A 26,117-nucleotide genomic window follows, 5' to 3' on the forward strand; every position below is an offset into this window, starting at 1 on the left:
GCCGCCCGCGCCGCCAAGGAGACGCCGCCTCGCCGAGCCCGTCACGGTTTATTGTTTCCGGAAGCGCGCGAGCGGCGGCGGCCCTCACCGCACCAGGTGGAAGGTGAGCCAGTACATGAGCAGGGGCTGCGCCGCCGCCACGGCCATGGTCAGGTACATGCGCAGCTGGTTCCGCGCCCCGCGCACCGGGACGCCCTCGGCCGCCGCCTCCGCCAGGATCTTCAGCCGCAGCGTCCGGATCTGGGGGGCGGGGGGGGGGTCAGCCTTGAGTCCTCGGCCGCCGGGCCCAAGTCTCCGCTCGTGGGGAGCCTCGGATCCCCCCACATCTCTTCTAACGGCCGGTGAGGCCTTGCTCCTACCCGAGCCTTGGGGGAGACGGGAGGGCGTGGGACGCGCGCGCCGCGAACCCCGCCTGAGGGGGGCGGGGCGGGCCATGGCTGCTGCCACCCGCTGCTGTTGGCGCGATGACAGTTTTTCGACATAAGCCAGAAAGGCTTTTTTTTTTTTACTTTTAAACAATGACATCTAGGTCAAAGTTTATCTGAGGGTCAGATTTGGCCAACCAGTTTTTGCCCCCTGCTCCTCACACAGGCTCACGCGGCCTCTTCCCAGGGCCCTGAGGTGCATTTATCATCATTCCTCTTTTCTACAAAAGGGGAAACAGGTCTAAAGATTTAAAGAGAGGAAGTGATTTGCTTGGGACCCAGAGAAGCTACTTCCAGGGATACCAAACCCTTTTCATCCTGACAAATTCTGGCAGGAAAGGCCACCATGTCACCACCTAAGAGTGGAGTGAGGGGGAGAGCCCACCCTAACAGCCCAGCTGGCTCCTCTTCCTTCAGACCCCAGACTGGACACCCCCTCTTCCAGGAAGCCCTCCTGACCCCCCAGGCTGGGACAGCCACTTTAAGGCTGCTCAGTTGGGCAAGGTGGCTCTTAACTCCTAGGCTGACATGCTCTGCTTGGATGCCTCCAGGGGACCCCAAATCTGAGGGCTTGTGCCCTCAAGCCCCATCCTCCCCTGAGCCCCAGCTCACCATGAACACAAAGATAGACACACAGCACCACCCCAGCACCACGTAGTAGCCAATCTTCCCAAAGAGCAGGCCCATAAGGACCCCGCCAATCATCCTGAGAAGAGAGGGGAAGGCCGGTCTGAGGAAGAGGCCTCGGGGCTGGGGCTGGGGCTAGGGGGGGCGGGTGGGAGGTACTCACCCAACGTATTTATAGCCCAAGAAGGCCACCAGGTCGATAGTGGTGAGGTCAGTGTTGACAGTGACCAGGTAGAGACTGAGCAGGATGGCCAGCACCTCCAGTGTCAGCCAGGCCAACGCAGAGCTTGCCTGCAGCCCAAGGAGGTCTGGGGAGAACCTGCCGGCACCAAGCTCTGTCACCCCAACTGCCGGTTCACCCTCCCTGTGTTGGGTGGGGCTGGAGACTCAACAGTGACCAAGATGGATCTGGACCCTGTCCTCGAGGAAATCTCACTCAGGGAAGGCAGGCTTGTCCTCAGTGACAGCCCAGAGACGTCAGGGCTGGGGTGAGGGGAGCACAGGGCAGGGGAGGTGCCTGACCCAGTTGGGAGGTGTCAGGGCTACCCAGAGGAGAGGCCATCTGAGCTGAAGCCAGAGGACTAAGGAGCTCACTGGGAAGAAGGACCGTGGTCTCTGCCCCTAGTGCCTCAACAATGAATTGACTCCAATGGCCATTGTTTTTCAATGCCACAGAAGAAATGAATTGGGACCTAAGAGTGAGACGTGGGGGTTTGACCCATTTGGGGGGTGGTAAGGCCTCCCTGAGTAAGTGACGCCAGAGTGGAGACATCACAAGTGAGCAGGTGCTCAGCAGGTGATGCAGGGGAGGAAGAGACTCCTGAGCTAAGGGAACTGGGTGTGCAAAGGCCCTGGGGCAGGGGTCAGGCACCACCAGGCCCTCTGGAAGATGGAAAGAGTCCTGGAGTGGCGAGGCAGAGTGAGGAGGAGGGGCAGAGAGCAGCTGCATGGAGGCTGTGCAGTGGGAGACTAAGGAGCCAGGGCTTGATCTGGGGACGGGAGAACTATGGGCAGCTTCTGAGCAGGGTGGACGTAGCCAGGCCCACACCTCAGACAAGATCTTCCTGGCTGCTGTTGGAGTCAGGGTGCAGAGGGTATGTGGGCAAGGCAGCTGGTTAGGAGGCAGTGAGGATGAGCTGCATCTGCTAAGGAGGCCAGAGTGATGGGCTCACATGGGTGGAAAGCGAGGAAAGGGTGACGCTGGCGGTGACACCGAGGGCTCTGTCCTGAGCCCACTGGGAGTACGGTGGGGCTGTTCCAAGACAGGAGATCCAAGAGACCTTCCTGACTGCCCCTCAGCCCCCCAAGCCTCACCCCGCTCTGGCTACTCCAGGCCTCCCTTACCTATCCTGGGTCCCCAGCGCCAGGCCAGCCACCAAGACATAAGTGATGAAAGCCATAGCTGTGGGAGGCAGACACACAGACACTGGTCAGAGGCAGACGGACCATCCTGGGCCACTGGGCACCTACACCTCTGCCCTAAGCGTGCCCCCCCAGGGGGAGAAGGGGCAGGGATAGGGAGGGGGAGACCTGGAATGTAGAGGTCAGGAGCGTTGACATCAAAGCGGGGGGCCACGGGAGTGTCCTGCTGGTACTGCACTTCCCAGTCCTGCAGGCAGAGTGAGGGGAGCAAGCAGGACCCCCAGAGCTGAGCCCGCTCCTGGGGCAAACCCTGTCCCCCAACCCTCCACCCCCAGAGGCGTCCCCCCTCCTCGGACTCGGTTCCCCTCGGTGGGGGCAGTGCTGACCTGGTGCAGGTAGGGGAAGAAGAGCAGGCCCAGCTTTTTGCCCACATACATGGTGTCCACGGCAAAGTAATACTTGAGCTTGGTGACGGGGATGAAGCGGTCAATCTGGAGGGAGGCAGAGCCCAAGCCTGAAGCCCTGGCCTCCTGGCCCCCGCCTCCCCCCAGCCCACCCGCCCGGCCCACTCACGTTCTTATCCACCAGCTCCTTGCCCTGTGCGGCCAGGCTGCTCCCGTAGGCCATGGCCATGTTGGACACAGGGTCAGCCAGGAAGGTGGCCTGCGGGGACGCGGAGGCTGCAGGGTAGCCCAGGCCGCTGGGAGCCCGCTGGGCCCCGTAGCCCCGGCTCTGGGCCGAACTTGTGTCATCGAAGAGCTGGTGGGGGTCAGCCATGCCCGGCTGGGACACGGGGATCCTCCGCTTCGACGCTGCAGGGGAAGAGGGTGGGGAGCTTCGTTCATTCTGTGGGTGCTCTCCTGCCGGCGGTGGTTTGGAGGTCGGATGGGCGCCTAGTCCAGTGCGGGCGGCTCTGTCGGCCTGTCCTCTGTCTGCCCGTCCAAGTACCAAGAGCGACGATGCCGTTGACAGCGACTATGTTACTCGGCCTACTGTGCCCGGAATCCTGTCCGCATCTCCCCTGGGGCTCCCCTCACCCGTGTGCTCCAGCCACGTGGGCCTTGATGTTCAGCGCACACACTGGGCGCGCTCCCACCTGGGGCCTCCGCACTGGCTGTTCCTTTGCTCTGGTGCTTTTCCCCACCCCAGCCCCAGCTCTCTCCCGCCCATCTGTGGGGGCTCCCCTACCACCTTGTCTACAACCTCAGCAGCACACCCCACCTCCCTTCCCTGCTTCACGTGTATCCAGAGCTCCGCACAAGCTGACAGCCTACCCGTTTTATTTATTTTGTTCAGTGTCTCCCCAGTAAAATGGGAGCCCCCCCCCCACCCCAAGGTGGGGAGCTTTTTACAGCTGAATCCCCAGCTCCTCACACAGGGCTACAGTAGGGTGCCTGATAAAACCCTGAGGAACAACTGGGTGACGGGCACTGAGGCAGGCACTTGATGGGATGAGCACTGGGTGTTATATGTTGGCAAATTGAATTTAAATTAAAAAATGTAAAATAAATAAATAAATATTTAGAGCAAGTAAAAAAAAAAAAACAAAACACCAAACCAAAACAGAAAACCCCGAGTAGACGGCCATCCTCACGTTACAAATGTGGCAACCAAAGCTGCGACAGAGGAAATGACCTGTGCACAGGGCCACACCAAGTGAGTGTCGGGGCAGGACTCTAGCCCAGGTTGGCCCGGGCGACGTTACAATAATTAAACTCCCAGTGAGCACTTGCCACATCCGGGTCTGTGCCCTAACACTATGGACTAACTCATTTCATCCCCATTTGTGTCAGCGCTATCACGCCCGCCTTCACAGACAAGAAAAGCCAGCCCCCGAGGGGCTCAGGCCCTTACCCCCGAGTCATTCGGATAGCATGAAGCAGAGCCAGGTTTCCAGTTTTTAAAAGGTCCTTCTTGGCTTCCAGTGGGGGTGGGGGCAGGAGGAGGGATGGAGGGGTGGGGAGGGGGCTGCTTCTGGACAGATTCTGGAGGTCCGAGGGACAGGACTCGCTGGGGGCATGCTTAGCTGTGGCGGGGTAAGGAAGAGAGAAGAGAAGGGGAACACAGGACGGATTTGAACCCGCACTCTGGCTGCACGGCCCCCTACCCCTACCCATAAGCAATGTCACCAGATAGTTACTGAGCTCCTCCTGTGTCCCAGGCACCACTGTGGGCACAGGGAATGAGTGAGGGTTACAGTGGGATGGGGGAGAGGAATCCCGTCCTCTTTGTCCCGACTCTGTCTGTGCCTCAACTCTCTCTTCTGTGGAACAGTTAGTGGCCCAAGGCCAAGTGACGCTCATAAACTCCTCAGCCCCTGGCCTGACACATAAAACGTGTTGGTCCCTGTCCCCCATGGCCAATTACTAGTCCCTTGACTCTTCCTCTCAGTTATTTGCAGCCTGAGAACAGAGCCAGGTGTGCTCAATCCTGAACCAGCAGCACTGGGCGCGGCCCACTTTCCTTTCCCTCTCCCACTTCTGAAAGCTTCGGTGCAAGCCTTCCTTCCTCCCTGTCACACCCCCCCCCCCCCCCCCCCCGCTCAGTCCTCGATATTTGCGGTTCTGCTCCCCACTACTGGCCTCCTAAATGCCCCTCTGCACTGCCAGGCCGAAGCCTGGCCACTGTCATTTGACTCAAGCAGCATGTGACTCCACCGTCTCAAATGCCAACCTCCAACTGGCCCACCTCCTCCCTTTCCTGAGCCCCACAAACACCTCCGAGCACCCCTGTGTGTTAGGCTCGCCTGCAGGCATGGTGGATACACAATGATCAGAAAGACAAAAACTCCTGTTTTGATGGGGCTGATGGTCTCTGGATGGGTCCCTCTACACCCATGACTTTTTTTTTTTTTTTTGGCTCCCTGACACAGTGTGGCCCAATTTTCCACATTTCTGGCTTCACCTCTCACTTAGAGCAGTCTCACCCACCCACAGCTTTCACAGCCGCGGCGCGCCCTGGGCAGTGGGCTCGGTCTCCAGCCACCACTTCTCTCCTGGCCCCACATCCAGGTCTGGTCAGCTCCCCACGGTCTCCAGCCACCACTTCTCTCCTGGCCCCAAATCCAGGTCTGGTCAGCTCCCCACGGTGCACTCTGGCTGCGCCTGGGCCCTCACCCCAGAGTCTAAGCCCCTGACTCCCCTTCTTTCTTGTGTCCAATTGCTAGTTCTCACCCACTGTGTCTCAGTGTGTACCCTCCCCCTTCAGACTTCGTGGTCTTGAACCTGACTTAAAGGTCCTCCTTCAGGGGATCCCTGGGTGGCTCAGTGGTTTGGCACCTGCCTTCGGCCTGGAGCGCGATCCTGGAGTCCCGGGATCGAGGCCTACATCGGGCTCCCTGCATGGAGCCTGCTTCTCCCTCTGCCTGTGTCTCTGCCTCTCTCTGTGTGTGTCTCATGAATAAATAAATATTTAAAAAATAAATAAAAATAAAGGTCCTCCTCCTAAATGCGCCTGCCCATTCTTGCTCCACCAGCCTTCTCTCCAGTCAGCAGCCAGCATCATCTTCGTAAATGCAAAAGGGAACATTTCACGTCCCCTACCCAAGACCAGTACCCCCCGTGCTGAGAATAAAATCCATGTGCCTACAAGGCCCTGCATGACCCCAGCCCCTCCAACCACCCTCGTTGGCTACCTCCCTTGGGGCTCACCGAACCCAGTCACACTGGCCTCTTGGGCCCTGGCTCTGCCAAGCGTCTAGCCCACGCAGGCTTTTGAACATGCAGTGCTATCACCCAGGAACATCATTCCGTGATTAACATCTGCCAATATCGCACTGAGACCTCAGCTCCAGAGTTTCCTCCTCCGAGACCTCCCTCACTCCTCAGTATAAAGCACTAGCCCCACCTTGTTCTTTCTCACAATATCCAGGGGTTCATTTCCCCTCTGAGCACTTAATCACATTTCCTAAGTATATATTCATCTGTCCACTTGTTTACTTGGCACAGACAGGCGTCTCGCCACAAATCCTCTTCTCCAAGCAAATTCCTCATCATTAGAGGAACCTTTCTCCGGAAGCTTCACCGACAGGCCCCGTCTGGGTCACATGCCTAATCTGGGCTACCACAATCCCTCCACCCCGGCCCTGACCCCTCTGCCTGGCCTTCCCTCCTCAGCACATCATCGCTCTAGACTTTGCTGTCTTCTGCTCTGTCCCGGTAGCTCCCTGAGGACAGCAACCAGGGCTGTCTGGGCACTGCGGGAGCCCCAGGGTGACCCACCACCAGGCCAGCCAGGCACCTCATTAGTGGCTGAAGGGAGGGGTGAGCACATCAGGCCTCTGAACCTCCATCACACCCTGGATTTTTTCTTTTACAGCCCTAATTACTCCCCAGATTGTCTTGCTGATTTGTTTGTTCCGAGTTTAGTGTCAGTCTCACCACTAAACTCTGACTCCTATGTTAACGAGGACTAGTGCTGGGCTGCTTACTACCAGGTACCCAAATTCCAGCAGGGGCCTGCCGGCCGCAAGGGCAGCTGAGGCAGGATCCGCTGAATGATTACATGAGATGCAGCACACTGGCCGAGACCAAGAGGAACTTAAGGAGCATGGCCCTCTCAGCTCCCGAAGGGCTCTGAACGCTGTCGTAGGGAGCGCGGGCGACAGCCCGAGGCCACCGAAGGGTGGGGAGAAGGCTGATCGGTAACTGCAAATGAATGAAAGCCGCGTTTTCCTGCACATCACACAATATCCTGCCCAAAGTTGTTTTCTTCCAAAGGGATTTCCTAAAGAAAAGAAGAATCGTCCCCAACGCGCCCCCTACCCGGACCTGGCATCCCAGCGCTGTGCACACCCCGAAGCTCCAGATCCCTGACCCCGTGACCTCCGACCTGCAGCGACCTCGCTAACCGCCGCGGCGGCCCCGCCACGCCCTCGCCCCCCCCAACCCCGTCCCCCGATCTCCTTGCCCGGCCACGTACGCCACTTACGCTGCCGGGGCGTCCCCGCCGCCGCCAAGCCTGCCGGGTGCATCCTTCACCGTCGCAGCCACCACGGCCGCCGCCGCCGCCCCAGCCACGGTTCGAAATGTGCCCGCCCGGCTCCCGTAGCCACGGCCCCCCGACGACGCGACAGCCAATGGGAGTCACGATCGCGCGGAGGCCACGCCCCTCGCGGAGGCCCGTACGAGTTGCCAATGGGCATTGGGCGTGGACTGGTGGCCGGTGGGGGAAGGCGAGAGTCAGCACTAGCGGGGCAGGAGGGCAGGCCGGAGAACCAGCCCAGGAGCCGGCGGTCCTGTGCATCACGGGAAATGTAGGCATGGCCCGATGAGGCCGATGGGAAATGCAGTTCTCGCTGGACAGACGCTCAATTAGGGTGGCTGAGAGCATTGGGGAGCCAGGGAAGGGTGTGGGGCAGGGGGAGAGAAATCCGTTTGTGTTCTCCAGGGGCTGGGCGGAGTTGTGCGGACTCTTAACGCTTTAACAATTTTGGTATTAAAAAAAAAAAAAAACAATTTTGGTATTAAGCTGAATATTTAGAGAAGAGGGCTCCTGAGAAGTTAGGTGGGAGGAACCAGGTGTCTTTCTTTGAAGATAACTTTTTTTTTTTTTAAGATTTTATTTTATTTTATTTTATTTTATTTTATTTTTTTAAAGATTTTATTTATTTATTCATGAGAGACACACAGAGAGAGGCAGAGACATAGGCAGAGGGAGAAGCAGGCTCCACGCAGGGAGCCCGATGCGGGACTCGATCCCAGGTCTCCAGGATCGCACCCTGGGCCTAAGGCGTCGCTAAACCGCTGAGCCACCCGAGCTGCCCTGAAGATATCTTTAGACATTTCCCCAGATTTATAAAAACGCTCCTGCGTGGCGACCTGGCTTCCCCCGTCTGCCAAAACCACTGTGCAGCCTCCAGCAATGCACAGCACACCCAGGCACACCTGCAAGTGAGGAGCCCTAAAAATGAAGTTTCCTTAGTCTCTCTCTGTCCCTCAGTCTCCCCCTTTTCTCCTCTTCTCTGTCTCAGGCAAAAATAATGGTAGAAGTGACTTTGGGGCAGTGATAGTTCTCCGGAAGGATGTCAGCAAGTGACCCTGTCACTGTGGCTTTCCCTTTCCTCTTCTGAGAAGTTGTCTTTTCCAGGGACCTTGAGGACTGTTCTGGTCTCTCAGTTATGAGTCCTGGCTCAGTCGCAATCCTTTTTTCATGACTGAGGTACCCCCATTCTTCCTCTGCACCTCTAGCTTAGCATCCATCCCTTGGGCTACATCACCATTTTTTCACCCTAAGCTCACCCTCTCTAAGTTCTTCCATGAATATATATGATTTTTAATTTTTATTTATTTATTTATTTACTTATTTATTTATTCATGAGAGACACAGAGAGTGGCAGAGACATAGGCAGAGTGAGAAGTAGGCTCCCTGCGGGGATCCCCATGCGGATCTTGATCTCAGGACTCCGGAATCACACCCTGAGCAAAAAGGAGATGCTCAACCACTGAGCCACCCAGGTGCCCCTCTTCCATGAATATTTTGTAATATTCACAGTATTTTATTAAGAAAGCAAGCGTTGGGCAGCCCGGGTAGCTCAGCGGTTTAGTGCCGCCTGCAGCCTGGGGCCTGATCCTGGGGTCCCGGGATCGAGTCCCACGTTGGGCTCCCTCCATGGGGCCTGCTTCTCCCTCTGCCTGTGTCTCTGCCTCTCTCTCTCTCTCATTAATAAATAAATAAAATCTTAAAAAAAAAGAAAGCGTTTTTGGCTACCTGGTGCCCTCATATGTGCCCCTTGCCAGTTGTGTGACTGGACCCTTTTTCAGCCTAAATGTTCTCATCTATTTAATGAGAATACTGTAGGAGAGGCTGAGTATTCGCTGAAAGCCCACTGTGATCACAGGACCTGGCATATTGTCAGCCTTTGATCACTGGCAGTTGCCTTTACTGTTTTTTTTATTATCAAGTGTCCCTTCCTGTGGGTTGTCAGCCTCACGTTGAGCTCTGCCCCTAAACTGTCACAGCTTCTTAGAACCAGCTGGGGTGTGTCTGAGCTGGGCCCAAGCGCCACTCCGCTGCCATTCTGATGTGGTCAGGTATCCTGGCTGCCCTCCAGGAGGGCTGTTAAGGAGAGTGCTGAGTTACTGCTGCAGGGGTATGTGGAGAACAAACAGGGAACAGGGAAGAACCCCTTTCCCCCCTTAAATAGAGGGGTGTGTCTGTGGTTCTGCTGGGGGAAGGAGACCCCTGCTCACTTCTATTTTCCCTTAAAAATAGGGATGTCTCAGCTTAGACATTCCCTTCCCCAGGAAGCCCTCTTGACCTCCCTAAGCTGGATCAGTTACCCTCTCTGGGTTCCTGTGGGCGCCAGTGTCCTTTCAGTTCCTCCATCCCAGATCTGGTCACTCTGCCTGTGCTTCCCCTGACCTTCTGGGCTGTCGCTGGGTTGAAGGCCTGGAAGCCACCACCCCCACACCACCCCCCTGCGGCAGGCAAGGTCTAGAACTGTCTTGGTCACTACTGTGTCTCCAGCATCACCCACCAAGGGGCCAGGCACAAAGTGGGCGCTGAGCAAAGATTTGAGCTAAGGATCCCTACTCTGTCCATGAGGGGACACCTGCCTCTTTGGTGTCCCTTATTGTGAATTATTATCATCATTATTATTTTTTAAGATTTTATTTATTCATGAGAGACAGAGAGAGAGGAGCAGAGACATAGGCAGAAGGAGAAGCAGGCTCTCTGTGGGGAGCCCCACGCGGTACTCGATCCCAGGTCCCCGGGATCACGATCTGAGGCAAAGGCAGATGCTCAATCACTGAGCCACCCAGGCGCCTCTATCATTATTTTTATTTAAATTTAAGTTAGTTAACGTATAGTATATTGTTCATTTCGGGGTAGAATTTAGTGATTCCCAGTGTTCATTCCACTCCCCAATTACCCCATCCCTTCACCCACCTCCCCCAGCAACCTCCAGTTTGTTCTGTACAGTTAACAGTCTCTGGATTATTTTTCTTTTTTTTTTTTTTAATTTTTATTTATTTATGATAGTCACACACACACACACACACAGACACACACACACACACACACACACACAGGCAGAGACATAGGCAGAGGGAGAAGCAGGCTCCATGCACCGGGAGCCCGACGTGGGACTCGATCCCGGGTCTCCAGGATCGCGCCCTAGGCCAAAGGCAGGCGCTAAACCGCTGCGCCACCCAGGGATCCCTATTTTTCTTTTAAGATTTTATTTATTTATTTGAAAGCGAGAGAAGGCGAGAGCGGGAAAGCACAAGTGTTGGAGACGAAGAAGCAGGCTGCCCATCCAGCGGGGAGCTCAGTGCGGGGCTTGATCCCAGGACCCCGGGATCATGACCTGAGCCGAAGGCAGGCGCTCAACCCACTGGGCCACCCAGGCGTGGCCCCCCTGAATTATTTTTTAAAGATTTATTTATTTGAGAAAGAGAGCGCCCCCGGAGTGGGGGGGGCGGCAAAGAAGGGAATCTTCAAGACGTCCCCGGGGCAGAGCGCTGTCCAACCCGGGCTCGATCCCACAACCCAGGAGACCACTACGTGAGCGCGAACCGAGGGTCCTGAGCCCCCGGGCGCCCCCTCGGGGTGACGTACACAGGCGGCCCCTCCAGGTGCGCGCAGCCCCCCTCCCGCGCGGACGTGGCGGGCCGAGCAAGGACTGGATTTCAGTTCGTCCCCTCGTCCCCTCAGCCTCGCGCCCCGAAATCTTAGCCACCCTGCCCGGTGGCCCCGCGGGCTGGGGGCCTTCTCCGTCCGCCAGAGGGAAAGAGTTCAGATTTTCTCTAACGTCGGGAGGACGGAGGGAGGGAGGCGGCGGAACCGAGCAAGCCCCCCCCCCCCCCAACCTTTCCATCCGGTTGGTGTCCAGGATCCCGGGGCTCCGCCCCGCCCGCTCTCACACCTGGCGCTGGGGCGTGCCTCAGTTTACCGGAGGCGGGGCGCTCCGCCCCCCTCCCGCCCCTCCTCTTTTCCCTCTTCCTCTTCGGGGCGCTCGCAGCGGCGCCTCGAGCGCGGCCGGAACTGCAGCTGGGCCCGGGCGGCCGGGAGGCGGGGGCCACGTCAGCGGGGCGGCGGGCGCCATGCGGCGGGGCGCAGTCCTGGCGGGCGCCCTGGCGGCGTACGCCGTCTACCTGGTGCTGGGCGCGCTGCTGGTGGCGCGGCTGGAGCGGCCGCACGAAGCCCGCCTCCGCGCCGAGCTGGAGACGCTGCGCCGGGAGCTGCTGCGGCGCAGCCCGTGCGTGGCCGCCCCCGCCCTGGACGCCTTCGTGGAGCGGGTGCTGGCGGCCGGGCGGCTGGGGCGCGCCGCGCTCGCCCACGCCTCGGGGCCCGCCAACGCCTCGGAGCCCGCCTGGGACTTCGCCTCGGCGCTCTTCTTCGCCAGCACGCTGGTCACCACCGTGGGTACGTGAGCGCCGCCCCGGCACCCCGCGTCCGCCACATGCTCTCACCCGGCGATGCCCCTCTGGGAAGCCCCCAGCCGAGCCCTTCCCGCCAGCGGGGACCCCCCACCCGGCCCCTCCGGGCCCGGGCTGCCCGCAGAGTGGCTTCCAGGGAGCACTGGGGACCCCATTCCTCCACCCGAACCCCCGCGGAGACCCGTGTCCGTCCAGTCCCCTCTGGGCCCAGGACTCCGCTCAGAACCCCCGCCGCCCCCCGAGACCCGCACCCCCTCTGGCCCCGGACCTCAGACACGCAGGGACCTCTGCCCTGCCCTCTGGGCCCAGACCGCCCTTCCCTCCCACAAGGTCTCCTGAGTCTCCAGATAAGCCCTTCGAGGATGCCCCTTGGGAAGCCCTGCCCCAGCCTCCTCCTGACCCTGGTGCCCCACTGGGGACCCTGAATCTCCACACCTTCTCAGGGCACCTTCATGCAGATTTTAGTGCCAGTACAGATCGCTCAACAAGGACCCGGGGCCCGGATCGGTGGCAGAATTCCAGCCCCCTGGACCTAGACCACTCCCCAGCAAGGGCCCCTGTCCTCCTGCAGACCGAAGACCACTCCTCATCCTCATATTTGGAAGCAGGTAGCCCATACTCCCCAGCAGCCAGCCCTGACTGCAGACACAGGGCCCCTCCATGTTGACATCACCCCTGTGTTGGGAGCCTTCCAGGCAGGGGTTTCCTTCCAACAGGACCACCCCCACTGCCTCTGAACCCAGGGCTGCTGGGTCAGCAGCTCCCAATTGTGGATGTGTGAGAGGGACCCATCGTGGAGGGAGCTAGAGCACCCTCCAGGAAGGACCACTGACTTTCCAACCAGAAACCCCTGAGCCAGGACTTCCACCTCTCCAGCCCCAGAAACAGCTCCAGCAAAACTTCCAACACTTTCCAAAGCAGGGACTTCTCCATAGGGGGCCTTTTTGAACCCAAGGACCCCCAGATGAGACTCTCACCACTCTCTGGACCCTGGCACCCTCAGTTAGAGCCCCAGAGCTACCTGAACCTTCTATCAGGGAGAGACCCCAGTGCCCTCCACACACACTGTTGTTGAGAGCAGAATCCCGCTTCAACCTCCCACCACGGCATGCCAGCTGAGGGACTGTGTTCTCTGCACCTGCTACCCCTGTCCTGAGACCCCCCCTCCCACCCTGGATTCCCTAAGAATGGGAATCTCCTGGGGACTTGACACCCCTCAGTCTTCTCCAGACCCCCAAGTGGGACTTTTCTCTCCACCCCAGCACTGCTCCAGCTGGCTTTGGACCCAAAATTCTCTCCTCCATCAAAGACACACCAGGTCCTCAGCACCCAGGAACCCTTCCCAGTACCCACTCATGATCATCATCATGATCATGATCATTCAACCCTTCACACTCTCAGCCAAGACCTGGGACACCCACCTCCTGCCATCATCTCCTTAGCATTGTCTACCCCTATCAGGTCCCCTCAAGCATCCGGGGGCTCAGAAGCCCCCTTGCCTGAGGATTCTGCTCCCAGTCCCATCTGTGGTCCACAAGATGCCCCCCCCCCCCCACGGTGCCTGTCTCCTCCTTCCTCGGGACTCAGGACCTCAGGACCCCAGCCACAAACCAGGATCCATTTCAAACCAGGACAGTGGGCTCTGATTTCAGATTATTGACTTTCCAGATCCCCTTCCCTGAACACCTCCCTCCACTAAGTGGAGCCGACCTCCTCCCCACAACCCTACTCTGAAAGTCCCTTCCCCCTTCAGTGCCCAGACCTGGGAAATTCCTTTGTTGTCAGGTCCCTCTGGTCTTCCTGCTGCCCTTCTCTAGCCTCCAAACTTCCCCTTCACCTCTATGGGGGACTTGCAGTGGGGAAAAAGGTGGGGACAGGCCCAGACTCTTAACTCCCCCTCATGTGGGAAGTAGTGGGTGGCCTAGCTTTGGGTGCCCCATTGTGTGGACCAGCAAACCAAGACCACAGGCAGCAGGACCAGATGCTTCTCACCACTCTGTTCTACACAGCTGGCTGGGCCTGCCCGACCTGCTCCTGGCCCTCACTGGGTCACATCAGCGTCTCCCTTGGCCTCCTCCCAGATCCTGGCTTCTGAGAAATCATCTCAGCCAGGACAGGTGCAGAAGCCAAACTGAAGGCAGGCACAGCTTTGTTTTGGGTGTCTGCTTAGCTGCTGCTCCTCTGGGCTTCGGTGTCCTCCCTCAGCAATGAAATGGAGATCATAATGGTCCCTCCTTCACAGTAATAGTGAAACTTGTAGCGGATTCAGCACATAAAGCCTTTAACACGGTCAGGAGACTGGCCTTGTGAGGTAGGTACGACGTGTGGCCCTGTTTTTTCAGCAATAGAAACTGGAGCCCAGAGAGGTTGAACACTTGGCCCAAGACCACCCAGCTAGGGAGGTGTAGAGTGGAGATTTGAACTGAGGCCATGAGGCCTCAGAGTTCTGTGCTTTTAATCAGCACATATGCTGATGAAGGGGGATACTTGTGTGTCGGGTGGAAGAAAAGTTTATTCTGACACTCGTCAAAAACGGGAAGTTACTGCTAGAGGGAAGAGAGACTGACCTGGACTCCGAATATAGGGGAGGCAGCTGGAGATTTAGAGCTGAGGGTGGAGTGAGAGGTCAGTGGATAGAAGAATGACCAGGAGGTGCCATAGAGGGGAGAGAGATTCTTACTAAGTTGGCTTAGGATCCCTGGGAAAGCTGGGCCTAGATCAAGACGAGTGCGCAGAGGAACCCGACTGATGACTGACGTTGGGTCAAGGAGGGAGTCCTCATCAGCGTGAAGTGCTGGTAATAACAGGTTTACTGAGCCTGGGTTGTCATTACTGTTGGTGAAGCCGGGAACCCTAAATGTATCTAGAGAAGCAGAAGGACCAGATGTGATTCAGAGACCTTCCCCACGGTGTTGCTGGATTTGTCATAGGCCCGTGTCTTCTGAGGAAGACCCGGGGCCTAGACTGGATCTGCGCAGCCGTACTGCAGTTAAGGCCCAAGTGGAGGAGTCAGCCCACCCGGGAGGGGAAGTGAGCGTCACAGTCCTCTTAATTCTTTCCATGCCCTGGCTGGGTGCTGCGCTCTGGCCCAACCTGGGAGGATTGATGATTGTAGTTGTACTTGAAGAAAGGATTGGTTATGAGCCCATTTTGCGGTACTCAGGGGGCAAACTAAGGCTCAGCGAGGAGAAGGGATGTGGCCAAGGTCAAACAGGGAATACATGGCAAAGCCCTGACTTGGACTTGGCTCTTTGAGGTAGTCAGTGGAGGCACAAGCCTCCGTTCTATGAGAACTCTATAGTTTTTCTGTTTACAAGGCTTTCGAGTCATTTGCAAACCTGTCATTTCAGCTGGGCTGCTGGAGTTTCTCCATCCAAATCCTTGTAATTAATGAGGGTCGGAGCCATAAGTGATAAATGTCAGATGAACAGTTGCTTAAATAGATGAAAGTTTTATTTGTCTTTTTTTTTTAATTTTTATTTATTTATGATAGTCACAGAGAGAGAGAGAGAGAGAGAGAGAGGCAGAGACACAGGCGGAGGGAGAAGCAGGCTCCATGCACCGGGAGCCCGATGTGGGATTCGATCCCGGGTCTCCAGGATCGCGCCCTGGGCCGAAGGCAGGCGCCAAACCGCTGCGCCACCCAGGGATCCCTTATTTGTCTTTTTAAAAAAGATTTTATTTATTTAGTTGTGAGACACACAGGGGGAGGCAGAGGCAGAAGCAGCCTCTCCGTGGGGAGCCTGATGCAGAACTCGATGCCAAGACCCCGGGATTATGACCTGAGCCAAAGGCAGATGCTCAACCACTGAGTCACCTAGGTGCCCTGAAAGTTTATTTCTTACTCACATTAGAGGTTGTCAGTCCAAGACTAGAGTGGTGATGCATGGTCAGAGACCCCTGTGCTCCTCTGTGTAATTTCCAGTCACAAGGTCATCTCATGGTCCAGGATGGCTGCTCAACTCCAGCCTTCGTGTCTGTGTTCCAGCCAGCAGGAGGAGGGAGGAAAGAAAGGGGATAGGCATCCGCTGCTGCTGCTGCTGCTTCTTTTTAAAGACTTTATTTATTTAAGAGAGAGAGAGAGCATGGGTGGAAGGGAGGGTCAGAGGGAGGAGCGTGCAACTCTCTTGGGGTTGTGAGTTCAAGTCCTATATTGGTCAAAACTGGGGCGCCTGGATGGCTCAGTTCGTTAAGCAGCCAACTCTTGATTTCTGCTCAGGACATGATCTCAGGGTCATGAGATCGGGCCCTGCACAGGGCTCTGCACTGGGTGCAGAGTCTGCTTGGGATTCTCTCTCTCCCTCTCCCAGCCATGTGTCCTTTGTTTTCCCTGTCCCAGACTCCATTGGGCACCACCACTGCCTTCTCCCCCCGCCCCCGCCCCCCGCCTCTTCGCTGACTCAGCTACTCTTCACCTGCCCATTCTAGCAGCTAGCAGGCTCTGGGCCCACCTCCCCCACTCATGTGTGCGAGTTCTCTCTCTCTCTCTCTCTCTAAAAAAAAAAAAAAAAGAGATCTCTGGGTGGCTCAGCGGGTTAGCACCTGCCTTCAGCCCAGGGAGTGGTCCTGGGGCCCTGGGATTGAGTTCCACATCAGAGTCCCTGCAGGGAGCCTGCTTCTCCTTCTCCTGTGTCTCTCTCTGCCTGTCTCTCTGTGTCTCTCATGTGAATAAATAAAATCTTCAAAAAAAAAAAAAAAAAAAAAAGAAAGAAAGAAAGAAAGAAAGAAAGAAAGAAACTGAAACTATACCCATCGAACATTATCTCCCCATTCCCCGTTCTCCCCAGCCCCTGATAACCACCGTTCTAATTTCTATTTCTCTGTACTTGCCTACTTGAAGTACCTCAGATAACTGGAATCATACGGTATTTGTCTTTTTTTTATGACTGGCTTGTTTCACTTAGCATGATGTCCTCAGGATTCATCCATGCTGTAGCATGGGTCAGAACTTGCTTTTTAAGGCTAGATAATATTCCATTGGATGTACATACCACGTTTGAAAAAATATTTTACTTATTTATTCATGAGAGACACAGAGAGAGAGAGAGAGGCAGAGGCACAGGCAGAGGGAGCAGCAGGCTCCCTGCGGGCAGCCTGATGCGGGACTTGATCCCAGGACCCCGGGATCCCGACCTGAGCTGGAGGTAGACGCTCAACCACTGAGCCACCCAGGTGCCCTCATACAACATTTTGTTACCATTCACCTGTCGATGGACACTTGGGTTGCTTCCACCTTTTGGCCACTGTGAAATGCTGTCATGAACATGGACATGTCTTCAAGGCCCGGCTTTCAGTTCTTTTGAGCATAAAAACACCAGGGATCCTTTGTGTAGAAAACAGGCTCAGGTGAATGCCTGCACTTGTTATTTTCAACATAGACCAGGGCCCTTACTACCCCAGTCATATCTCTGACCCTTGAGTTTTATTTATTTGTGGAAAAAAAAAGAGAGAGAGATTTTAAATTACACCTTGCCAAAGTGTGTCGGTGTCCCCAGCACCTGAATTCCCCTCATCCTCTCTCTGTCTGCAGTGCTCACACCCACACTGACCCTCCTGTGTTTCCACAGTCCCCCAGGAGCCCAGTGGGGCTTGTTACACCCATTTTAGAGAGAGGAAAACTGAGGCTCTGAGCTAAGTTTAGAGCCTGCCCCCTTCACTGATTATTTCAACTATTGGTCAAGTGCCCACCTTGTGCCAGAAACTGGGGTTACGGCAGTGAGCAAGACAGACAGAAGCCCCTGCCCTCCTGGAGTGGCAGCTAGGTGGAGAGAGGGACACTAACCAAATAAGTAAGCCACATAGTATGCAGGAAGGTTGACGTGCTCTGAAAACCAAAATAGAAAAAGAAAAAAAAAAGTTGGGTAAAAGGGTGTAACAATTTAAATAAGGTGGTGAGGGAAATCCCCAGTGAAAAGCTGACATTTCTGACATTTGAGCAAAGACTTCAAGGAAGGAACGGAGGGAGGAAACCAGCCCTGGAAGAAGAGCTTGCCAGGGGGGTAGGAACCGCCAGTGCAAAGGCCCTGAGGTAGGAGCGTGCTGCCCTGGTTGGATGGGGGATGGCGGCTCATAGATCATGATGAGATTTTGTCCTTTTGCTTAAATGGGATGGAGCCACAGGGGGGCTCTAAGTGGGGGAGCATCATGACCTTGCTCAGGTGTTCACAGGGTCCCTCGAGCCGTGGGGGTGGTGGGGTTGGCCATAGACTGGAGCCGAGAAGGGAGGGAGGAGGCTGCTATGCTGGACAGGCCCAGAGCGGGGCCCTGGGGCTGGGATGGGGTGACGCGAGCGGGTTTAGAAGCTACTCGAAGTTTGAGACAGCAGGATTCACTGGCAGACAGAAAGTGGGTGTGAGAGGAGAGGATGACAAGGCTCGGGGCCTGAGGGTGGGGTGGGGGTGGAGGTGCCATCACGGGATGAGAGACCGTGGGAGGGACAGGTTCCAGGGTGAGATTGTCATTTAGGGTGGCCACAGACCCCCATTGGGAGGCGCCTGGCGGGCGACAGGATTTCCCCTTCGCCCCCAGGCTACGGGTACACGACGCCGCTGACCGACGCAGGCAAGGCCTTCTCCATCGCCTTCGCGCTGCTGGGCGTGCCGGCCACCATGCTGCTGCTCACGTCCTCGGCCCAGCGCCTGTCGCTGCTGCTCGACCGCGCGCCCCTGTCCTGGCTCACCCTGCGCTGCGGCTGGGACTTCCGGCGGGCGGCCCGCTGGCACCTGGTGGCCCTGCTGGGAGTCGTCCTGACCGTGTGCTTCCTGGTGCCGGCCGCCGTCTTTGCGCACCTGGAGGAGGCCTGGAGCTTCCTGGATGCCTTCTACTTCTGCTTCATCTCCCTGTCCACCATCGGCCTGGGCGACTACGTGCCCGGAGAGGCCCCCAACCAGCCCTACCGGGCCCTTTACAAGGTGCTGGTCACAGGTGAGTGGGGCGGCTGGCCGGGCACCCGGGGCAGGGAGGGGGGCACAGCCTGGGCATCTCAGGGGGGCCTGGCCCGGTCCCGTGGCTCTGAGCACCCCCCTGCCCCCCATCTCCCCGCAGCTTACCTCTTCCTGGGCCTGGTTGCCATGATGCTGGTGCTGCACACTTTCCGCCGCGTGTGTGACCTGCACGGCCTCACACAGCTCATCCTGTTGCCCAGCCCATGTCCCGCCAGCTCCAGAGAGGATGAGGATGACCCGGTGGACGCTGTGGGGCCCCAGCCAGAACCGCACCAGCAGCTCACGGCTGACTCCCACCCTGACTACGCCTCTATCCCCAGGTAGCTGGGGCAGGCACTCCGAGGCTGGCTGGACCCGGCCTGCTCAGGGGCCCATGTGACTGGTGCTGCTATACTGGACCGGCCTCGAGCGCAGGCCCGGGTTCAGGGGGGTTCGAGGGGCATTGCCACCAGCCATCCGTCCTTCATTTTCCCTGTCCCAGACTCCACTGGGCACCACCACTGTCTTGTCCCCACCCCCCTTCTCTGACTCAGCCACTCTTCTTCACCTGCCCATTCAGGCAGGCTCTGGGCTCACACCTCATCTCAGGCACCCGATTGGTCACTATACTTTGGGCAAGTGGCTGCCCCTGCCTGAGCTTTGGTCTTCTCATCTGTCACATGGAAAGAACCTACTCACTATCTCAAACCCCCTCCTTTGCGCAGGCCCCAGGCCAGGCAGTGCTAGGGACACAGCAGTGGTTGAGATGGCCCTGGCCCCTGCTCTCATGGGTTCCTATTCCAGCGAGGAAGACAGACCTGTCCCCCCACAGTGGCAGCCCAGGACAGGCAGGGACTTCAGTGGAGGAGGCAGAGAGATCAGCAGCGTATTAGAGAAAGTACAGGCAGAGAGGTCAGGGCTAAGGTGGAGGAAGCTCCAGAACTGTGCCCTATCCAGCTTGCAAGGTCAGTGAGGGCTTCCTGGAAGAAAGGGTAACACCTCAGGGGAAAAAGGTGGACCTGACTTGTTTTCTTCAAGTGTCTTTATGGAGCAAGATCTGTGTGGAGAGCCTGGGGTAGGCCTGTAGAACAGAGCCCTCCTCAGCAGCCTGGCAGGCAGGAAGCTGCTACAGGACCCCGCCTGGTTCCGCATGGCACCGACGGCTCCGCTCTGAGCCGGGACACCATGGTGACAGCTGTTCCCATTTGCCGAGGACAAATTGCATAACATACACTGGGCTCTGGAGCCAGCCTGCTTGGGCTCAGATCCCAGCTCGGCTGTGTCCTGCCTCTGACCCCGGGCAGTCACTTCACCTCTGTGATTCTGAGTTTCCTCGTCTGTAGAATGGCCACAGTAACTGTAGTTGCTTCAAAGATGATGCCACAGAGCCGGCCACGTTATTCCGCGATGCTTTCTTCAGCCAGGTCCTCTTCTGGGTTCTTTACATAGGACTGATTTTCTCTTCACTGCCCCCAGATTTGCCTCCTCCCCAAGTGGCACCTGCTGCCACCTGCTGTCAGTAATGGCACTTGCTTCCATACGCCCATCTGGTGAACCATTCCCTCTACCAGGACGGGTGGGAGTTACACAGAAGGGATGGGCATTTGAGGGGGACCTGGATAACATTCAGGAAAAAAGGGCATGAGAGGCCTCCAGGCAGAAGGTACTGTGCAAGGTACTGTGCATGCATAGGGAGGTAGGAAAGCATGTCGAGTGTCAGCTTCTTACAGGTCATTTACGGTGACTGGCCTCCGGGGTGAAGGGGGGAAGGAGGGGGCGGAGCGGTGGACATAGTTGCATCTTCAGTGTCCTTAAATGACCATCTTGGGACCTTGGCCTCTTTCTAGAGGGCCCTAGAGAGCCATGGAAAGGTTCTGAGCAGGAGAGGGCTGCGGTTAGGTTTGGGCTTGAGCTGCTGTGAGGAGGTAGACTAGGTGGGGAGATTGAGGCTGTGTGCGGTTTATGGGGGCTGGGGGAGTGGGGGCTGTGCTGGCACAGCCACAGAGCAGGAAACTGAGGGCCTGGGCAGGGCCAAGGGAAGGGGGGGCAGTGGAGGTCATGCTCAGGAAGCCAAGCGGACAGGCCCTTTGTAGGCCTTACAGTCTTGAGAGGGACAAAGCCAGAGAAGCGAGGATGGTTGGCTGCCCCTGAGTTAGGAACCTGAGAGAATAAAACAGGCTTGAGGGGAGATGTTGAGGCTTGTTTGGCACATGGTGGGTGTGAGGGGCTAAAGGGACATACAGAGGAAGGCGTCAGAAGGTCACAGGAAACTCAGGGCACAGCATCAGGGTGTGGTTGAGGCTGGCGACAGGTGGGGAACGGAGGCCACGAGGGTAGGTGTGGCAGCCCTGGGTGGGAGGAAAACACCAGCCTGGGGAAGTCAGCTTTAGGGTATTTATATATTGATACCAGTAAGGAAACATTTGTGATGAGCCCTGGGGTTTTCTGTGTAAGCAATGAATCACTAAATTCTACTCCTGAAACTATTACACTACATGTCAACTGACTAGAATTTAAATGAAAACTTGAAACATTTAAAAAAAAAAAAAAACTAAGGTAAGATTTGGGCTGCAAGGAACAAGATCCTGACTAGCGCGGGCCGAAGCAATGAGATGATTGTATATTGCCTGTCCCCAGAGTTGGGGAAAGCTCTGGGCATGAGACCACCCACAGCTCCAGCAAGGTCTTGTGGCCCGGGGTTCCCAATCTCACTGTTTTGCCACCTTCAGCTGAAGGCTTGGCTCCACATGGGCTCTCCTCATGGCCCCAAAGTAACTGCTGCAGATCCAGGCAGCACAACCAGACGTGATAATTTTTAGTGCAAGAAGAAGGGGGTGTCTCTTCCCAGATTGTCTCTTTGGAAGCAAGGAAACGTTCCTCCAGAGCCTCCCTGAAGACTTCCTCCATCTCATTGGCCAAAATTGGTTCACATGCCCATCCTGAACCGATCACTGGCCAGAGTGATGGAACCACCATGATTAACTTGGATTCCTCAGGATTCCCCCTGCCACCTGAAACTGAAACTGAGGCTGAGATTTTGGTTTGGAGGCTGGTGAATGTGTGAACAAAACTGGACTTCTATTAGAAAGGCAGGAGGGGAAGAATGGGCAGACATGGATCAACGAAGCAGTCAAGGTCATCATGTACAATTGTGCAGGTCGGGACCAACACAAGGGATTTCCGGCTGGCAGGGTGGAAACACACAGGGGCTGAAGTTCAAGGCTGAAAATGACCCAAAGGGGCTTCTTTTTCTAGTTAACATAAAGGCTCCATCTGCAGGCAACTGGTGTCCTCATACCAGAGAGAATAGTTTATAAAGGAGACAGAAAAAGAGTTCCAGGGGAGTAGGAAAAACGAGAGGGTGGGGAGAATCGGTAAGGGATGAGAGAATTTTAAAGAAAATTCACCATTGTCAAAAGTCATGCTAAGAAGTCACCCAAGATTGTTTCGATAACAGTGATAAGAAAACACTTAAAAAGGATTTACTATGTGCCAGGCACGGCTCCAAGCTCTTGGTGTGTAATTTGTTTAAGCTCAGCAACTCTATTAGGTACATTTTCTACATTTTACAGTTGAGGAAAGGCCCAGAGAGGTTGAATAACTTGCCCAAGGTCACGCAGGAAGTGCAGAACTGGGATCTGAGCAAAGTTTTGTTTGGTCCCCTTGTCCCACAGGAGCTCAGAAATCTCTGTCGTCAGCCTCCCAGCCTTCCTGGCTCCTCACGGTTGTCCCCGCTGCTAACGTTCACAGCTGGTTGGGGGAGACGGTCGCTTCTCACCTTGCAGGTGGTGCCTGTGTGATCTGGCTTCTGCTCCTCACTGCTTCTTCCAGATTCCACTAGAAAAAGAAACCAGGCCCTATTTAATTCAAATCACGGGGCGGGGGTGGGGGGACTGCAGGCTAAAAATTCAAAAGGTACAAAAGAGTGTACAGTGGAAAGTCCAGTTTTCTCCCACACTCAGGCTGTGTTGACTAATTTCTCAGGGCTTCCGGGCAAATAACAGCAGTATGTTTGTGCATGTGTGTCATTTATTTTTCCTTGATTCTGCTCAAGTAGCATCGAGTATGGGAAGGTGGTTACAATCACAGACCCTAGAGGCAAAGTCCCTGGGTGTAAGTCTGAACGCTGTTACTCCCAAGCTCTGTGGCTTTGGGCAAGTGATTTTACCTCCCTGTGCCCGAGTTTGTTAATCTGTAAAATGGGATGATAACTGCACCTACCTCATGGACTTGTTAGAGAATTTAGCAACTATTATCTGTAAACCTCTTAGACTAGTGTCTGGTACTCAATAAATTGTTGACTAATTATTTTTTAAAGATTTTATTTGTTCATGAGAGACAGAGAGAGAGAGGGGCAGAGACACAGGCAGAGGGAGAAACAGGCTTCATGCAGGAAGCCGGATGTGGGCCTCGATCCCGGGACTCCAGGATCACACCCGGGGCTGCAGGCGGTGCTAAACCACTATATCATCGGGGCTGCCCTTGTTGACTAATTATTATCCTCATTTCTGCACATTATACATTGTAGAAGATATATATAGTGTATGTATCTTACATTATATAATAAATATAGAATACACGGATATACTTTTTTTTTTTAAAGATTTTATTTATTTATTCATAGACACACAGAGAGAGGCAGAGACACAGGCAGAGTCAGAGAGGGAGAAGCAGGCTCCATGCAGGGAGCCCAACGCGGACTCATCCCAGGTCTCCAGGATCAGGCCCTGGGCTGAAGGTGGCGCTAAACCGCTGAGCTACCTGGGCTGCCTCAAGAGGGAGAACGTTGTATAGGATATATGTGTATAAAAAAAAAAAAAAAAAAAAAAAAGGATATATGTGTATATACATATGCAACATATATATAAGATATATATTATATGAGATATATATACAGATACATAGATATACAACTTTTTTTTAATTTTTTTTAATTTTTATTTATTTATGATAGTCAAAGACAGAGAGAGAGAGGCAGAGACACAGGCAGAGGGAGAAGCAGGCTCCATGCACCGGGAGCCCGATGTGGGACTCGATCCCGGGTCTCCAGGATCGCGCCCTGGGCCAAAGGCAGGCGCCAAACCACTGCGCCACCCAGGGATCCCTAGATATACAACTTTTAAAAAGTATTTCATTTATTTATTTGAGCGAGAGAAAGCACAAACAGGGGGAGGGGTAAAGGGAGAGGGAGAAGCAGACTCCCTGCTGAGCAGGGAGCCTGATGTGGGACTGGATCCCAGGACCCCAAGACCACATCCTGAGCCAAAGGTAGATGCCTAACTGAGCCACCCAGGTGCGCCCCAGATATACTACTTATATATGCTTTTTCTAGTACTATTCTCATTTCTGCACCTTGTTTTTTTTTTTTTTTTTTTAGATTTTATGCATTTGGGGCGTCTGGGTGGCTCAGCAGTTGAACATCTGCCTTTGGCCCAGGGCATGATCCTGGAGTCCTGGGACCGAGTCCCACATCAGGCTTCCTGAATGGAGCCTGCTTCTCCCTCTGCCGATGTCTCTGCCTCTCTCTCTTTGTGTCTTTCATGAATAAATAAATAAAATCTTTAAAAAAATTTATGTATTTATTTGAGAGAGAGGGAAAAACAGGGTCCCTGCAGAGTAGGGAGCCCAATGCAGGGCTCAATTCCAGGACCCCAGGATCATGACCTAAGCTGAAGGCAGACACTCAACCTATTGAGCCACCCAGGCGCCCCATGTGCACCTTGCTTTTATCACCAACCCAATATAATTAGGAGATCATTCCAGAGACACACAAATAGATTTCTTTTTTTTTTTCACAAATAGATTTCATATCCTTTTTTTCAGTCTGCAGTGCCTCCTTTAGGACACACATCTCAAATTATTTCAACATCTCACTAATGGACATGTGGGTGTTGCCAATCTTGCTGGCATAAATGATGCTACAAGGTGCACCTTTGCATCAAGATAGGAGCAAATTCCCAAGGGGAGGTGGGGGTGTGTGTGCCATGAGGATACCAAAGTCTCTCTGACTCTGTTCATCAGTCTAGAAGGGCTCAGGTACTTAGCTGGTGGGTTTCTTCTCTCAGATGAAGTCACTCCTCCATGACCTGTGGGGCTGGAGCCAGCTGGGGTGGGCCGGCATAGACTTCCATCAACTGTTCGTTTACACAGAACACCTCTTCTGTGCTGTGTTGGACAGAGTTAGAAACAACAGTGATGGAGAAAGCACTAGGCCTTGTCCTCACGGACCCTATGATTCAGTGGGAAACAGTCATGGCCTAGTGTGTTCAGGGGAGGGATGGGATCGATTGTATATCACAGACAAAACTCCGGGTGAGGAAAGTGGTCAGCCAAGTAGACAAAGTAAGGAGTAGTGTTCCAAAGGGTGTTACTGCATGTACACAGCCTGGAGGGGAGAAAGAACAAGCCTGATCAAGGATATTCAAGTCCCTCCATGAGACTGGGCTGTAGACCATGCAGGTCTATAAGGGAGACAGGAGATGAGCTGGGTAGGAAGGACAACTGGCAGGAGATTGTGCAGGGCTCTGGAAACCAACTGGCTATTTACCTGAGGTCCTAGGGGTACACAGAAGGCTTTTTCAAATTTTATTTTTTAAAAGATTTTGTTTATTCATGAGAGACACAGAGGCAGAGACACAGCAGAGGGAAAAGCAGGCTCCCTGTGGGGAACCTAGTGCAGGACTAGATCCCAGGACCCCAGGTTCACGACCTGAGCCAAAGGCAGCTGCTCAACCATTGAGCCATCAGGTGCCCCCAGAAGGCTGGTTCTCAAGGTGTGGTCCCCAGACCATCAGTATCAGCATCACCTGAAAACTTGCCAAAATACAGCTTCTGCGGCCCCACGTCTGACTTGCTGAATCAAACTCTGGGAGGTGGAGCCCAACAACCTGTTTCAACAAGCTCTAATGCACCTTAAAGTCTGAAAATCACGGATGTAGGGTAAAGTCAGCTTTGCCGTTGATCAAGAAGTCATGGCCTGAATCCTTAACTGTTAGGCATCAGAATATAAACGAAAAGTATTGATCTACTGAATATTTATTTCCGCCAGGCAGTCCTCACGTGTTATAGACTCCCCACAACCCTGTGAGGTGGTTGCTTGTGGCCCTGGTTCGTAGGAGGAGGGTGGTAAGCTGCTGTCAGATTAATTCCCACGAGGAGACCAAACGTTTTCTCGGGAAAATTTTTTATATAAAAGCCCGATTGGAAAAAAAAAAAAAAAAGAGCCCGATTGGGCAGATGACGAGTAAGGGCTGCCTGAACAGCCCGTGGGAACCCCTTGAAGACTTTGCTATCACAAGCTCCGGTCTCCAGCACCCTCGGTCCTCCAGGCCCCGGGCGCCAGGCGGTCGAGCAGCGCCTTCACCGCGTCGCCCAGTGGCGGGCGCCTTGGGGACGAG

The 26,117-nt window shown here is 55.2% G+C and overlaps 2 protein-coding genes across 4 annotated transcripts; one reads left to right on the forward strand and one right to left on the reverse strand.

The window, feature by feature from the left end:
* Positions 1-31: 31 nt before the first annotated feature.
* On the reverse strand, positions 32-7,670 carry YIF1B (Yip1 interacting factor homolog B, membrane trafficking protein). Of its 2 annotated transcripts, none has more exons than XM_072751615.1 (8): positions 7,335-7,670; positions 2,988-3,226; positions 2,801-2,905; positions 2,583-2,661; positions 2,397-2,454; positions 1,216-1,371; positions 1,038-1,131; positions 32-240 (listed from the first exon to the last, which is right to left on the reverse strand). In XM_072751615.1, the coding sequence occupies exons 1-8, from the start codon at positions 7,384-7,386 to the stop codon at positions 85-87; spliced, it is 939 nt and encodes a 312-aa protein (XP_072607716.1). In that variant the 5' UTR covers positions 7,387-7,670; the 3' UTR covers positions 32-84. The 2 variants fall into 2 exon arrangements, with proteins under 2 accessions (XP_072607716.1, XP_072607726.1); XM_072751625.1 differs by having other exon boundaries at positions 7,344-7,636.
* A 3,611-nt stretch (positions 7,671-11,281) lies between these two features.
* KCNK6 (potassium two pore domain channel subfamily K member 6) lies at positions 11,282-23,028 on the forward strand. 2 transcript variants are annotated; one of them, XM_072751688.1, is made up of 4 exons: positions 11,282-11,783; positions 12,241-12,405; positions 18,326-18,721; positions 18,842-23,028. In XM_072751688.1, the coding sequence occupies exons 1-4, from the start codon at positions 11,462-11,464 to the stop codon at positions 19,063-19,065; spliced, it is 1,107 nt and encodes a 368-aa protein (XP_072607789.1). In that variant the 5' UTR covers positions 11,282-11,461; the 3' UTR covers positions 19,066-23,028. The 2 variants fall into 2 exon arrangements, with proteins under 2 accessions (XP_072607789.1, XP_025865904.1); XM_026010119.2 differs by lacking the exon at positions 12,241-12,405 and having other exon boundaries at positions 11,290-11,783.
* Positions 23,029-26,117: the final 3,089 nt, after the last annotated feature.

This window comes from Vulpes vulpes, chromosome 1, assembly GCF_048418805.1.
Source record: "Vulpes vulpes isolate BD-2025 chromosome 1, VulVul3, whole genome shotgun sequence".
In the NCBI taxonomy this organism is placed as follows: domain Eukaryota; kingdom Metazoa; phylum Chordata; class Mammalia; order Carnivora; family Canidae; genus Vulpes; species Vulpes vulpes.